This window comes from Thermobia domestica, chromosome 16, assembly GCF_964235325.1.
Source record: "Thermobia domestica chromosome 16, izTheDome1.hap1.1, whole genome shotgun sequence".
Lineage (NCBI taxonomy): Eukaryota > Metazoa > Arthropoda > Insecta > Zygentoma > Lepismatidae > Thermobia > Thermobia domestica.
Window position 1 is genome coordinate 30903190 of NC_137469.1, and position 16416 is coordinate 30919605.

At 35.0% G+C, this 16416-nt stretch overlaps 1 protein-coding gene across 8 annotated transcripts in view; it reads left to right on the forward strand.

The window, feature by feature from the left end:
- ewg (DNA-binding protein Ewg) overlaps positions 1 to 2497 on the forward strand; it is an 81128-nt gene extending 78631 nt beyond the window's left edge. For all 8 annotated transcript variants that reach the window (XM_081742242.1, XM_081742241.1, XM_081742248.1 and 5 more), the window contains one exon: positions 1082 to 2497. In XM_081742242.1, coding sequence (XP_081598368.1) covers positions 1082 to 1147 — 66 coding nt within the window. In that variant the 3' untranslated portion in view covers positions 1148 to 2497. The remainder of the gene's footprint in view (positions 1 to 1081) is intronic.
- Positions 2498 to 16416: the final 13919 nt, after the last annotated feature.

Here is a 16416-nt window from a genome sequence, read left to right on the forward strand (position 1 = left end):
CTAAAGCAAATGGAGTTTAAAGGAGTTGTGTTGTTCCACGGTAATGCGGGCCTTCATACTGCTGGTGCCACCCAAACGTTAATACGGCAGTTCGATTGGGAGCAGTTTGACCACCTGCCGTACAATTCCGACTTGGTGCCGTCTGAGTGCCACTTGTTCGTGCACCTGAAGCTCGAACTCGGAAATAAACGCTTTGAAAATGTTGACGAAAAAAAAAAAAAAAAAAACTGTGGAGTTAGGGATGTCTTCACTGGCGGGATGTTTCTTTGAGGAAGATCTAGACAAGTCTATCATCCGTTATAACCAATGTTTGAACATTGGTGGAAACTTCCTAGGTATGTCGCAAAATAGTTTGTGTACTTCTTCATGTAAAAATAAATTTGGCTTGAACAGACTTGTTTTAGTATTTCTTTTCAAAACGGTGCTTACTTTTCGAACACACCTCGTACCATTTTTTTAAAAAAAAAAATCAACTTATTATTGTTTTCAGGTCCTTTCATACACTATAAAAGTTTGAATGCCTGACAATTAGGATATCATAAACTGCGCCCACATTTTTCTGGCTTATAAAAAAAATATCAGAAAAGATTGAATAATTTCTCATTTTGTCAATAATTTATGGCTTTCTTTATAATTGTATATTCTTGATTGTTTTTAAGTTCTGTACCACACACCTGTTTTATGAAAATATGAGAATTGTTATGAATTTTATCTTGAATTAAATTTTAAGATTAGGACTAATTTTACCCATTCTTGTTAATGATTTCAACCTCAGACAATTTGATCTTAATAGATAAATAAAACTATAAGTTATGCAATTAAAATCTAGATTCAAAATAAATAAAGGCAATAATTTGTCATATATTGGCATTTTAGCCTTTTGTAGTTGAATTGTCTTGGAACCTTTTAGGTCATCTTTTACCCGAAAAATAAAATTGTTACACTGCTGAATGCAGGTATTCACTTTTAGAGCTGACTGTACAAATTCATATTTTATTTACACACACACACACACACACACGCGCGCGCGCAAGTTTCGTAACTTCCGTCCTTTAATTTGAACACTTTTTTATGCTTACAGGTCACCGCAGCACCTGCGGCATCTAGCGAAGGAACAGAACCACATACTCCAACGAGTTCTGAATGAAACTAGAGACCATAATATAATCAAGAGTTGTATGTGTTTTCTGTTGATATATTTATGGTGTGTATGTGGATTTTGAAGTGAGTCACAATACCAAATCACGTACAGAAAGGAAAGGCGGTGCGGGAAGATGGTCGAAAGCGTCAATGATGAGTGGGCACGAAAAGCATGAAGCTTGTATGAAGTACCAAAGGGAAGGTTAACTTCCAGTCTGCGAGCGGATTCTGTAGTGCCATTGTTAGCTGTGTAACCAAGGATCATGAAAATGTATGTGTTCTCAAAGGGGAAGATATCAGTGCCAAACGTGACGGGTACCCGGGCTGTCACTCTTTTTTTTCTTCTTTCTTTTTTGCTGTATAGTTTCTGTACAGTCTTGTTGTAATGTTGATACAAGTTTACTGAAATAAACAATCGTGCAGTGAACTTTTTTTTTTTTTTTTCAGAATGATTGTTACCTTATTTTATTTTTTTTTTTATTTATTTATATTTAAGTCAAAAGTTTGTATCACGTGGAAAGTATGGACGGATCATTTATGATTTGAACTGCACAGCATAGATAACGATTATATGATTTTTTTTTTTTTTTTTTTCGACACATGGAACAAGTTTTAAAACGCAAGAAGTACCATATATACATATATTTCAGGGTGGTGCAATCTTAGATGCTGTTAGATTTAATGTGAATTGTGTCTTTATACATTCTTTTGTTGGCAATTTGAGAAAGAAAAAATAAATATATATATATACATACAGTAATTATGAATTGAAAAAGAATTTTATTGTGTAGGAATACATCTGGTAAGTGTACGTGCAGTGTTTATGAACTATAATTAACTCTTTTCAGAACTATTTCTTATTCGATAATTATATGAATTTATCAGCAGAGAAAGAGAAAAATAAAATTTAAATTTAGTAAATGCGATTGTCTTATATGAAAACTAGAATCAGTGTCCAGTGCATGTTATATATATATTTTTAACTTTGTCTGTGTATAGACAAAGGTTATTTTGCTGACTGAATCAGGTAGTGAGTGTGTATAATTATCTGTACCATGGTGTTAACATACATGTACCTTTAATAGTATCAGTTTTACTTCTCACCTAGTAACAATAATCATTGTTACTGGCAGAATTTATTCATTACTGTTGTAATGTAAATGAAAACAAAAAGTAAAAAAATGAAAAAAAATATGCAAAGCAACCAAAAAAAAATTATGTTAATGCCTGCACCTGTTGTTAAATAACTCGAAGCGTGTTGTAATATTCCATCAAAAGTCGTGTCAATCAATGTTTATGTATTAAAAGAAAAATATTTGTACACTAAAAAAAAAGAAGAAAAAACAATTCAACAGTTTATTTGCATTTTTCTTTCTTCCTGTTCGTAGTTTTCCTTTAGTTGTGGCTCGTAATCAAATTTATTGATTGGGGTGGTTTGGGAAATTCGTGGCTTGACTTACAAAATTAGAAAATATTTTGATTAGTTATGTTCTATTTTTCCACGTAACTCCCTGTACCGAGATATGTTTACGCCATCTCTCCGGTTAACGCTCCTATACCACTTTTAAAAAATGATTGCATTTTTTACCTCTACATCCGAAGAAAATCGCTGACCCCTCCCCCATAAAAAAAAAGTTTTTCACGTTTCTAAACAAGTGAAAGTCCGAGGGGCCAGATCAGGCGAATAGGGCGGGACGGCAACATTTCGAACTCTCAAGAATGAATTTCTGCCATGGATGCAAGGGTCGTGTGAACGCGCGCATTGTCCTGGTGAAACCACACCTTTCTTTGCAGCATTCCTGGCCTTTTAATTCTGATTTCCTCACGCAAACGTCGCAGAAGGGCACAGTAGTATTCAGATTTGACGGTCTTCCTTTTCCAAGAAATCAATCTGGATAATGCTGCTAGCATCCCAAAAAATTGATGGCATAAGCTTGTTTACTGACAAAATTTGTTTTGACTTTCTTTGGGATAGGAGATCCAGGTCGTTTCCATTGCTTCGATTGTTGTTTTGATTTCGGTATGATGGTGTACCCATGTGTGATCCATAATCACAAATCTGCCTAGAAACTCCGAATCACTTTCAAACAGTTCCAAACAATCACGTGAAAGGGGAAGTCGATTACGTTTGTGTTCAACTGAAGCAACTTGGTTACCCATCTCGTGGTCACCTTAGAAAACCCTAATTCGTTTACGATAATGTTTTGTGCTCGCTTACAGGAAATACCCACAATCTCAGCTCTCTCTCAGATTTTGAGTCTGTGGTCATTCCAAATCAGGTCACAAATTTTATTGACATTTTCTGTAATGGTCGACCTTGAAGTCCACTGCTGGAGTCATCTTCAATGCTGTTCTTCCTACGCTTAAATTCAGCTACCCACTTTTTATCATGGAATACGAGGACGTGAAGTCTCCTAGTGTGTCTGTCATGTCCATATGAATTTCCTGTGCTGTTAAGCCTTTTTTTATGCAGGTACCTAATAACAGCTCGATACTCGATTTCCTCCATGTCACTTCCGCTGACAACGTCTTATAAACCCCTCACCTGAAACAATAGAAAAATGAAATATTACACAGTGGCTACCAATGGATATACAGCTAATGTATACAAACATAAAATAATTGCTTCCTTAGTTAGGCTACAATCCACTTCCTTATTATACAATTAAACTCAGGAAAATGCAAATAATTAAGAAACTTAAGAACATATAGTGATAACATTAGTGTCAGAGAAATATGGGTGGGGCATTAAGAAGAGGGGAGGAGGGATATTCCTGCTGTCCTTTGGATGTTGACTGATATTTGATCCTATGTCAGGTACTCCCGTGTGTACATTGCTCTGCCATAGTGTTGCGTGGTGGTAAAGGAGAATGGTGTACATAACAGATGCGTGTGTATTTATCGTTTTTAAATACTGATTGACAGACTCCTTTAAACAGTGTTAGCTGTCATTTTCGAGGAAATACGAAGGTAGGAAGGCACTAGCAAAACAGATAATTGCAAAGTTGGTGAAGAAGTTAGAGACAACAGGAAATGTTCTGATTGCCATATAGAGATGCAAGGGCTCGGAAAAAGCTCGTTTTTTTCTGCTTCGCTTTTTTGCTTGGGAAATTTTGGGCCTTTTTGAAAATTTTGCTTTAAACTGATAAAGCAGACTTTGTTTCGCTTCTCTACAACAAAAAACTCATTTAATTAATGTTTGGTGCAGATAATAATATGAAACCTCGAAAATGAGCCATGAGTTTCAGAATTTTTTTTTTTTTTTTAATTCTTAACATATTTACATTATGAATTCCAAAGGATTAACCAATATATGTAATAATATTTTAACCTCTTTTATACAATAAGTACTTTAAAAAAATGATACACAAATAACTAGCGAAATTGTATGTAGTATTTTTACTTAAAAGTATTATACACCCTCTTTTTGAAGCAAAATAAAGAAAAATATGAGAGAAATCTACACATCAAGAGGTTCGTTTCGGGTGGTTCTGTACATTCTTGAAATTTTTCAGTTAAGTTTTAACTTTTCATATACATTGTATGAACATTTCGAACAAATTTTTCACTGATTGATCACATACGTAATAATCTGTTGCCACCTATCATGTGCTTCGGATCTGCAAAATCGGTAAAGCTCCAAATTCTGTAATGCACTGACTGTTCCTTAAGCTTGTTCAGAATAGGGAAAGTATCGAATTTTCTGTTCATGGATCATATACATAATAGACGGTTCATCTGAGCGTATGGTTTCCTAGGTTGTAAAATATATAACCACCATCACGGTTTACCTAGTCCTGAAGGTTTCTGAATTTTTAACAAGAAAATTCAACATATCGTTAGGAAACATTTTTTTTTAATAGAAAAGAAAAACTATGGAATACATTTAAAAAGAGTGGAAGAATTAATCACTGTTCCAATTCACAAGAAAGACAACAAAACTGATTGTAATAATTATCGAGGCATTTCTCTTAATATTCTATTAATTAGATTGACCCCATACAGATGAAATTATTGGAGATTATCAGTGTGGATTTAGTCGAAATCGACCAGATATTTACCATTCGACAAATACTCGAAAAGAAATGAGAATATATTACTCAGTACATCAATTGTTTATTGATTTTAGAAAGGCTTACAACTAGGATAAATAGCTTCTACAATTGTCCTCAAATACTACGTACTTTATGTTCACTTTAATTCATAACCCATGCTCCAGCCATCATGATGGTGAATTCCAGAGCGAAATATGGCATTTAGGTCATGGAATCTTATTTAACTTTAGAGTATACTATAAGAAAGGTATTTAAACAGAAAAATCATGAAAATGAAAAAAGCCAAAATTTCCAAAATTCTCGTTTTTTCTTTAAAAAAAAGCCGGCTTTTTATGTGCAAAAAACCATCGATTCAAAAAAGGCGGCTTTTTTGCATCTCTATTCCCATACAGGTGTCAACCTGGAGAGTGATGCTGAACATAATTAGAATCTCCTCATGTATGTACAGCCAGCAACAAAACGTTCTTTCCGTTTGGTAAAATTTATTTTGAGAATAACGATCGTAAGGCTGGAACGTACAGAAAATTGCATTTTTTAAAATTTACTGAAAACTACCCAAATTATCCTTCCAATCTGGAATTATTTACGAAATAAGTTTCACAAAACGAAAAGAACTTCTGTCATTAACTGTACATGCTTCTTACGGAACAAGGTAAGTAGTTATATTTGCATGCTCAAAATCTAATGAATAGTCTTCGAGATATTCGCATTTTCTTGGGTTTAATACCGAAAGAATCACCCTGTACTTCCAAACTATGGTATCCATAAGCAGGGGTGCCCATCCCCCCCAAAGCTGATGGCGCACTCCCCCCCAAAACTAGTAATCTCTTCCCTCCTCAAAACTCAAATCCTCTAAAAACAATTGCCTAGTGTAGCAGTAGTTTTTATAGTACTAGTAATTGTTATTTTTGTTGTTGTTTTTATTTCCTGTAGTAGTATTATAGAATGCTTGTAGTAGTAGTAGGGGCAGTAGTAATTATAAAAATGGCATTACTTTTATTAGTAGTCTTGGTAGTGTACTATGTGTGTGAATGTGTGATTACATTTTCCAGGATCTGCGTAAAACGAACAACTGCCTAGCTGGCTTCACTCTGTACAATATATGGAGCTGAATATATAGAATACTACTGGAGCGACCTCTCGCGGAAAGTCTCTATTGTACACAGTGATGCCACTTTTGAGCTGGTTTTCAGTTTCCCGCAGGCCCTGGAAAATGTAATCGCACAAACAGAAAACTATACAAAATATTATCATTAATTCATTTATTATACATCATGTAGCAATTGAACAGCATTACTTATTAAGTGTCGTACATGGTATAAATAAGAAATAAATAAATGCTCCCAGCAGAAAATGGGTAAATTACCTACACAAAGCGATAAACCGACCAGCCCATCCTTTCATATAGCAACTTGCGCGGTACTTCATTCATAGAGTTTCTAAGCAGGGGGTCGGGGGATTCATTCTCGAGATTAAAAAAAATCGCATCGTGTTCCAATGTTATTCTGACGACAGAAAAATTACTTATTCGACATTAGAGTAAAATTCTTCCTCAATTTTTTTATTCCCCCCAATTTTTTTCTCGATGGCACAACTTGCGCCATTCATCCCTCCTGTGGGCGGCCCTTCTCTCTTAAAACGAACCAACCTTTCCTTTCATACGGCTACTTGCGCGGTACTTCATTCATCGAGTATCGAAGCAGGGGGTACGGGGGTTCACTCCGGAAAATTTTTGAAAATTAGCTTCTCAAAATCGTGTTTTAATGCTATTCCGACAGTAAAATTGCTAGTTCGAAAGTAGAGTAAAATCCCCCCCAAAATTTTTCTCAATGGCGCAACTTGCGCCATACATCCCCCCTGTGGGCGGCCCTGTCCATAAGTATGAGCAACCTCACAAAACGAATAGTGGTTCGCCTTCCATTTTAAACAATCGATACTGTCTTATATAGCCTCAATACCGAAAAGTAGCGTTAAATCAATCCAAATCCAGTTTTGCGGAACGACCTGGTCCTTCCGTTCGTCCTTTCATCTGTAGACAGTAAAAGATAGTGAAGATGATGTAAATTTTTAATAATAATTTTAAATGCGGATTTATCTTCTCAAAAATAGCTCCAATCGACATCCTTATTCTCTGGATTTATCATTTCGTTCCAATATTCAATGTTCACTAGTCTATTAGTTTTACAGTGAAAAACGAAATATTATTATTAAATGTGCTCAGGCTTTTGCCTTTGACGAAATCGTACCATTAACCCTCGGACTACCAAAGGGGGGGGGGTACTTTTTACAAAATTACATATACAGTATATCTTTTGTGAATATATATGTTATTGCTCAACATTTTTAGCTAAAGCGTATACCGTACCTTACGGTGGTGCAAATTGAACAATTTTAAGTTGGTGGACACAAAGTACCCCGCTCCCTTGGTAGTCCGCGTTACAAAAAAAAAAAAAAAAAAAAAAATGCCTAGGTAGTGGAAGAATTAATAGCTGACACCGAAAACGGAAGGGATATGACCAAAGATACGGAGTATTACATGTGAATTTTTTGCCTATTTCAGGGGAAGAAACTAGTGTTTCAAAATATATATCGTTAAGGTGCTGTGTAAGTAAAATTGATACAGTTTAGGTGATCCTTGTAAATAATATTATAAATTTAAATTTGGAGAAAGGAATTTTTGTACAATTGAGAAAGTACAAAATAGGATGTTATAATCTAAAATGTGCAGTGTGAAATTTGCCATGATAACATTGAGTGTTTATGAGCAGTGGTGCTATTCTAATCTTTTAACAACCGGTTCTCTCTCTCCATATATATATATAGAGTGTCCCACCAGGAAAGTGCCATATTTTGAGGAATGATAGTATTGGCCATGACAAGTAATCGATCGAGAAATCGATGAAAAGACTACTTTATTCTGTATACATTGCTTCGAAGGTACATATCTCGAGAACTAATGAAGACATTGGAGCATTCAAAAACGTGTTGTAGACAGATAGCACACGTAATAGGCAATTTAGGCATTAGGGACCGTTCACATATTACGTAACGCTGTTTTTGACCTATTTTACCCCCTTCTTCCTTGTCACACGTCGTAATGCAAGGCAGAACCACTTCCCTTTTGTTACGTAAAGTTTTTTTATTTTTGTTTTTTCACCAATTTTGCTTATTTTGGGGGTGATCACAAAAAAAAAAAAAAAATAATGGCAGAACTTTTCATTACAAAATGCTTGTATTTTGAATATATTTACAGTGTTTTTCCCCAACAAATCAAAGTATTAGAAAATCATAGTACCGTAATAATAATTTAACCCGATTAACCAGTCTTAATTCTACGAAATTCCATACTGTCGTTTTCCCAAGGAGATCGCACCCAACCTCTTAGGCCACCGATGATTGGCAAGGAGGAAATGCTGCAGGAAGACGCAGGTGAAACAGGATCTAGAGAATTGATATTGACCTCTTTTTTCTGGAATCCAGGATGCTTCCTCTATTTGAAGTTTCCCCGTGTCGACGATACAAAGAAGTTCTCTTCCCCGTAGATCACAGATTCAACGTGGCTTTACATGTGAAGGAGCAGGGACATCTCATTTGTGAACAAGCTTTCGGCCATCTTCTTTGGACTTCAGTTTCCCCCTTTTCTAATTCTTGTCCTAAATCGGTGCCAAAATGCGAATAAACTCGATTTCTCTTGGAAAAATTAAATCTAAAGATTAAAAAAATTCAGTATAAGATGAATATCCGACGAATTCGGTTTTAATATCTTATTTTACTTGGATCGTTATGTTGCGAAAAATATTATTTCACGAAAAAGAGTTTCTTCTGTTTCACATGCGAAATCCCTTGGAAGAATAGAGTGGGTAATGATTCAAATCAAAAGTTTTAAAGCTATTCTCAGAAACAGCGATACGAGTGGGAACGCGAGAGCATTTTCAAGCGGTAGTTACAATCGCTAACAACTAACTCCAGAAAAGCGTGTACCGTAAATGCATTGCGACGATAGCCACAGAACAGAGCTTTATTGTATTGTAATACACGAAGTTTTCGTCACCAGTCATGCTGGTGTCAAGTAGCGTTTTCAAATCCCTTCTGCAAGATTCAATTTATACAGGCAGTATTTTCTCAATTTTCCAAAAGAATATAATTATTTATAGAAATGAAAAGAACTAAATAAAATTATTTGTTTAAAAGATTGCATATAAATATGAGAATAAAAATAAAGATTACAGAAAAAACACGTTACGTAACGAAGACGTTAACTCCCTCCTCCCTCGTGATATACTTCGTAACGCAAGACCGAACCTCTTCTACCCCTGTGCCGCGTTACGTAATATGTGGACGACCCCTTTTATATCGATCATTTTTAACATATTTTTATGCCCCCTCCCACCAATCCCCTGTGACGATAGGGATTAAAGTGAACTTCAACGCGGTCGGGAATATTACTACTTATCTCAGCAACCCTGAAAACTATGCATTTGACGCTAATATTCATCGTTAAAATTATAGGGCAGATTGTCCAAGTGCCGGACACCGAAGTATTTTTCATTATTTCTCACAATTCTCTCAGCAAATAATGATAATAAAAAAACTTACAATGTACGTAAAGGGTAGAGTTAATAGTAGCATACTCTAAAATGAAATCCAAGACTACTTTGTTTCCTGAGTTATTTATGAATTTCCAAAAGTGACTTTTATGATGATAACCGAAACACTGTTCCCAGTACCGGACACACAATTCTCCGCGTAACAGTAGGCTTAGTAAATAGAATAAACTTACCAAGTTTAGTTAGTAAGGAATACATTCTTAGTCATGGCTTACAATGTTCACATACAAAATACGCCACAGTATCCCTATGAGCACATGCAATGTGAACCCAACCACTACATATACAACATTGTATCCAGTCTTCTTCTAATATCTCCCCACAGATAAGGCATGTTGTCTCCTTTGATTTGGTTTCTTCATCCTCATATTAGTTTTCTTCATCTTTGTTCTTTTATGTCATGTCATTTCGGAATTGAACTTTTCTTGTAAGGAAGATCTGTGTTGTATTCTTCCCAGGATGTTTTACTCCTCTTCTTTTTCCTTCTTCCTTTTCGAGACGTTTCTTATAAGGCGCTGATGTCAAATTTTCACTTTCTTCTTATCCTTTTTTTTTTTTGTAGCAATCTTTCTCTGCGTATTAGTGGCTACAGGGAAAATCTGTTCTATGGCATTTTGAAAGGCTTGTGACGTTGAAGAAACAGTTGGATTCAGTGGATTGAAGTCCTAAAACATTGTAGAAGTTGCCAAAGGGTTCACATTCGACGCATTTGGTTGACAATCAATTATCAATTCTGGCCTTTCTGATAATATTTTTGCTTGATGCAGAGAGGAAACCTATTTATTTGAAAATGTCTTTATTAAAGGGGTATATCCAGTACACACACACATCCGGATTGTATCAAATCCATCCTACAAATTTTTGGAGAAGGCACTTGCAACCAAACTACAGATATCTTTGTCAATTACGTAATTTAAAACCTAATTTTTCATATTTGCCCATCATACACCACATGCTGAATTCAATGCCAGTTTAAACAGTTTCATAATTGTTCTGTCCAATAGTCGAAGGTTATGAGTACTGTGAGGAGGAAAGCTCAACATGAAAATATGATGTGGTTTTGCATACAGAATGACCTGAAGATCTTTGTGCGTGCTATGGTCATCTAAAATTAGAAGAATCGGACTTTGTTCAGATGGATTAACTTTTTCAGCAAATGATTTTAACCATTTCAAAAACTCTGACTCTTAAATCCAACCACTCCGTTGAACATCGAATATGCTTCTGCCTAATGTATCTTCCGTAAACAGCGAATCCGTACGGATTCTAGGAAACATAAAGAGAGATGGAATGATCTGGTCTCCTGCAGTATTTGTACAAAGCATCACTGTAATATTCCTCACGTCCTGTTGTGAGCTTACTGATCTGTTTCTTCAGTCCCCCTTCCGCCACAATAATTTCAAAGAGTTGGAATGGATCACACTAACGCTACTTTCATCACAGATAAAGGACCTGTTTGGAGGAAATGAATGCTTCTTCAATAATTATTCTAATTTAGGGGCACTTTGGTCACAAGGAGGCACATGAGGTTTTCAGTTTCGATTTGCTTAGGTATGCGTGAATAGGTATAACCTTTAAAAATATATTAATAAAAAGGAATTCGCACCAACAAAGTTTGTAATCCATAACCCAAAAAAAAAATTAAAAAATTGATGAAATATTGTCAATTTGTTCTCACACTAGATATAAAGTTCCTTGCGCCATTTTGTTGTATTCTTCTAATATCAATATTTGACTCTACTTTCTGTTTAAGAATAACATATTTCTGGTTCATACTTATGCTATCCTTTCGAAGTGCTCGTGTTTCACGAGCCTATAAGTAGAATGTATGTATTTGAAAAATTATCCTTCTCTCCCTAGGCAAACTTGTGGTTGTGATCAAACTCCTTGCGTATTATGCTTTCCCAAAGGAAAAATAAATAAATAAATAACATGCTTAAAAGTTTTTTTTTTTTTTTTAAACTTAACTACAGTTATTAGCCATCGATTGGTTTGGAAACAATCTTTACAATTTCAATGCTTGTATTCAACACTATAGTGTGTTGACTAGTAATATGTAATATGTCTCCGCTATATCAAAAGATAGTACTGGTACAGTAATTATAGAATTTTTCCTGTGCTACCTCTGTCACATGAAAAATAAATTATTTTTAGGAGTAATAGGAGTCTAGGCAGATATTTGGAGGTGCTGAGAGAGGAATAGCTTCTATTTCTTATCAAACTGGTCTTCCGTTATACATAAATTTATCTTCTCAAGGCCGAGAGTGTAGCGCATAATCAGCAAGTGTTGTAGGAATTAGCTAAGGGAGCAACCCAGTTAGGATTAGCAAAATATAACCTTGGAAATGCGATACATAATGCTTTTCTTAATAAAGAAAAAAAGTACAGTGGAACTTAGATAATTCGAACCTTAAGGGACCAGTAGAAAAATTTGAATTGTACAAAAATCCGAATTAGAAAAGTTTTTGTAAATGGTTGAAATAAACAAGCAAACTTCAGGTTTTAACATAAAGACCATTATTGGAGCTAATAATAAGTATTTTAAGTACCATACACTCATTGTAAAACTAGAAAAAACATAGGTTAATACAATATGAAGTAAAATATTGTACTGTAATACGTACGTACATACACTAGCACTGTATTATGCATGAACATTGAAAAAATCATAAAAACAGAAAAAAATATTACTGTATTAATAGACAAATAACTGTCATGAGACTCAAAAAAAAATCAACATTTTTCAAAAAATGCTGAGATCTTTGCTTGTTTCCTAGAATTTAGTTTCTCGGTCATTACAAACGAATCTAACAAATTCAAGGAACGGAATAGTTCATCACTTACTTCATTTTTGCTTTCCAAAAACCGTCTGAGTTGCGTGATGTGCTTCGCTGCCTCGGCCGGGGTGGGTGCGATGACCTTTAAGCTGAGTAGAATGTGGGCGGGGCGGAAAGCGTGCTACAGTACGTATCTTCATCCGTTTCTTGGAAAATCCGATCCGATGACTTGACCTCCTTTTAGATTTATACGGCAAAAACTTCCAATTATCCAGATTATAATTCGAATTAACCATGATTTGTATATAAAATTCTAGGGACCAAGAGAAAAATTCGAAATAAAGAAGTTTTCGAATTACGGAAGTTCGAATTATCCAGGTTCCACTGTATAATGAGTTATAAATACGAGCATTATTTACTTTTTCTATTCTATTGGCGATTAATTCATATGCTGCGTACAATGCCTATACAGAAGTTACACTCAAAATTAATAGACTCACTGCAATCGCGTTCGAAAAACAGCGACAACATTTGAATGAAAGAGAAACTTATTGTACCTGACATTACTTGCTTTAATCAGGGTCTGGAAATGCCTACGTATGTGAACATAAATTAACCACTCAAATAGACTAATTATTATCGAAAATAGTCACTCAAGTGTTACTATCAAATCAATGAAAAATCACGAGTTTCTTTAAGTGAAAACAGATAATTAAGATTGTTAATCGTATACGTGGTTCTGTTTGTTAATTCAGTGTATTTGATATAGTGCTTATGATTCTATAGTGATAACTTAAGAACGAAGAAGAATATAAAAAATGTACAAAGTAAGCCAGGTAGTATCTACAAACGCTATTAAATAAATAATAACCCTTGAGCCAGGTAGTATCTACAAAATGTTATTAAATAAACTAATAGCCGTTGAGCCAGGCAGTATGTACAAAATACTATTAAATAAACTAATAACCGTTTAGCCGGCTAGTATCTACAAAATGCTAATAAGTAAGCTAATAACCGTTTAACCAGGTCTATCTGCAAACACTATTAAATAAACTAACAACCCTTTGCAAATCTTTTTTTTATAGACAGAGATTTGGGTGCTCAGTTTATGACGTTGGGCACTTAAATTTATATACAAGGCTCTACGAAAGGGTCTTGAAAAGTATTATTATTTCATATGATGGTATTTTGTACTCTTTTCTACATTTAATATATTCTTCTTGTCCATAAGTTATTCACTATATTTTTAAGTGGAGTTCAGCTTAGCGGAGAGCTTTATGTGTATTTTCCGTGGCATGTGCGCAGGGCTGGCCTTAGATGGTGCGGGGCCCCAGGTTCACAAGTAACTTTCACCAAGAAGGTTCTGTAGCACTTGATAAATTTCGTACTTTTCTTCTCTTACAAGTAAACCTATCAATGTCGAAATCTACTTTCTTGACCAAATTTGGCAGAAAGTGTGGAATATCAAGAAACGAGCATAAGCAAAATTTAAAGTGCTTCCGTTCCGTCATTTCAGAGTTGGCGTGGGTCAATGAAAACTTGACCCACGACCCACTGACCCACCATGACCCACGACCCACCGTGACCCACTCTGACCCACTACCACCATGACCCACCATCCACCGTGACCCACCACCCACGGCGACCCACTCTCATCCACTTTGACCTACTCTAACTCACCAAAACCCATTGTCAACAACTTTGAACACGATCCACGGCCTCTTCTGAACTGACTAAAGAGTTTACACTTGTAATAAAACAAGACTGTGAAATTGTCACTAATCGGAGTTTGAATTTCTAGTCAATCGCTCAAGCACCACTCTGTTATAATAACGGTGGGTCTGACCTTTACGATATAAAATGGTAAAGTGTTTGCTAGTGAGGAAATTGAAATAGTTCGAGGTGGGTGGAAATTAGTGTGTGCCTAAAATATACTAAAAGAGTATTCTTGCAAGTGTTAATTTCTGAACGCATTCCAAAAGAAACTTCTATTTGCAGGAAAATATCCCTGTACAATATGGAAAAGGTTATGGTTTCTCAGTTCACAGTATTTTTCTCACAAAAGACTTGAAAAATCAGTTTTTCATAGTGTATAAAGGTGCTCGGGTACCCTATGTGAGAGCATCTCCATAAAGTATGCTCATAATTGTAATTTGTGTAATCACTAAAACACCATGTTAAATTTAAGTTACAAATATGCATAATTACAATTATTTTGAATATTTATTCAAAGTAGTTTACGTAAAGCAAAGAAGAGACTTACTAAAAATTAGGTACAAAGTTGAATAACACAAATAAGCCATTAGTAATACAAGTATACATTTTCCGTAACTCGTAATTTTCCACCTTAAAACAAATCTGAAATCGGATTTATTTCCTGTTGGTAACTTTTTGGCGGTAAATCATCCGCAGTGGAATGATGTCCATCCTTCAGCCAAGAAATAACTAGCTCGTGTACTTTGAGTTTGTCTAGCGGTGGGCTATTAACATTGATGAACAACAAGTTAGAGAATGTTTGAGCACTTAATCTATTTCTAATATCAATCATCTGTAAATTCATAAGGGGAAATCCTCGTTCTTACTCTGTCGTGGAAATTGGTAATACTTCTACCCGATTTCTGCAACTTCTCATCGACAATCTACTTGTTAGACTTAAATCTGATAACGATTTTTCTTGGCCAGTTTTGAAATACTCAGCAAGAAGTATCATCTCTCTATCACCATACAACATCTTTTCCATATCGACCATGTCAGTTGGCAATGTCGACCCATGTAGAACAGAAACTTCATCTACCACGCCTTTGATAGGGAATCTTGTGAATAAATTATCAATTAAAGCCTGATAAACTGATGATTTCTTATTTGTTTATAAATTTAATTTTTGTAATTACACATGAAGGTTTGATACCATTACCAAGTTCCCTTCCCCGTCTAGAAAGCGAAAGCGAACGAGGCTTCTGGAAAGTATTCAGAGGTGAATGGGAATTTCCCTCCTTCTTCAACTTCAATTACCACACTGCTGTTTGCCATGTGCCAAATTACAACGAATTTCAATTAAAGTATCATAGTATAATTATTTCCTTGTTGAATTATCAATACTTTTCAGTGGAAAAAGGATGAAATTTCAAAGTTCCAAATCAAAGTAAATAGACTAACGTAAAGGGGAAAAAAGTGTAAAATTTTCCATACAATTATGCGTACAATCCAAACTTCAAATTTCCGTGTAGTTAAGCTTACAGTACAAATTTTATGCCTATTTTTCCCACAACTTTATGGGTTGATTGCCCTGTGCTGTGAACGCTCCATATAATAAACATAAGCTTCAGCAATTATTATAACAGAAAGCAATGGATATATGGAGCCAAGTACTGTATTTTTGGTTTCTGATTTTCTTTTTCTTAAATAACATCGATCGTTTTCGAGCATTTTTACAAACCAACTCACTACCAATTTTCCATATATAGAAAGTGCCCCACCCCCCACATAAAGGAGAATTTTAAAAATGATAGGACACATTCTGTTTATTTTCAAAAAACAGTTAATACACTGAATTTCAGCTCCGTAAGTTTAACGGCTTGCGAGATACTCATTTTTTTTTTCGCAAAAATTCGGATCCTCACTACCTCCTTAGGATATTATGCATTATAATAAAAGCAATATAACATCCCAATTTGGATTAAGGCGTAACTATATACCAAAAGTAATTTCATTTGACTTTGCAATTTGACCGTGATGATCAGGCACACATAGTTAAATTCAATTTTTTATAAATAATTTATATATTACAGTGATTCAAAAATGTATTTTTTTTCAGTAGTTAGCTCTAAAAACCCACAG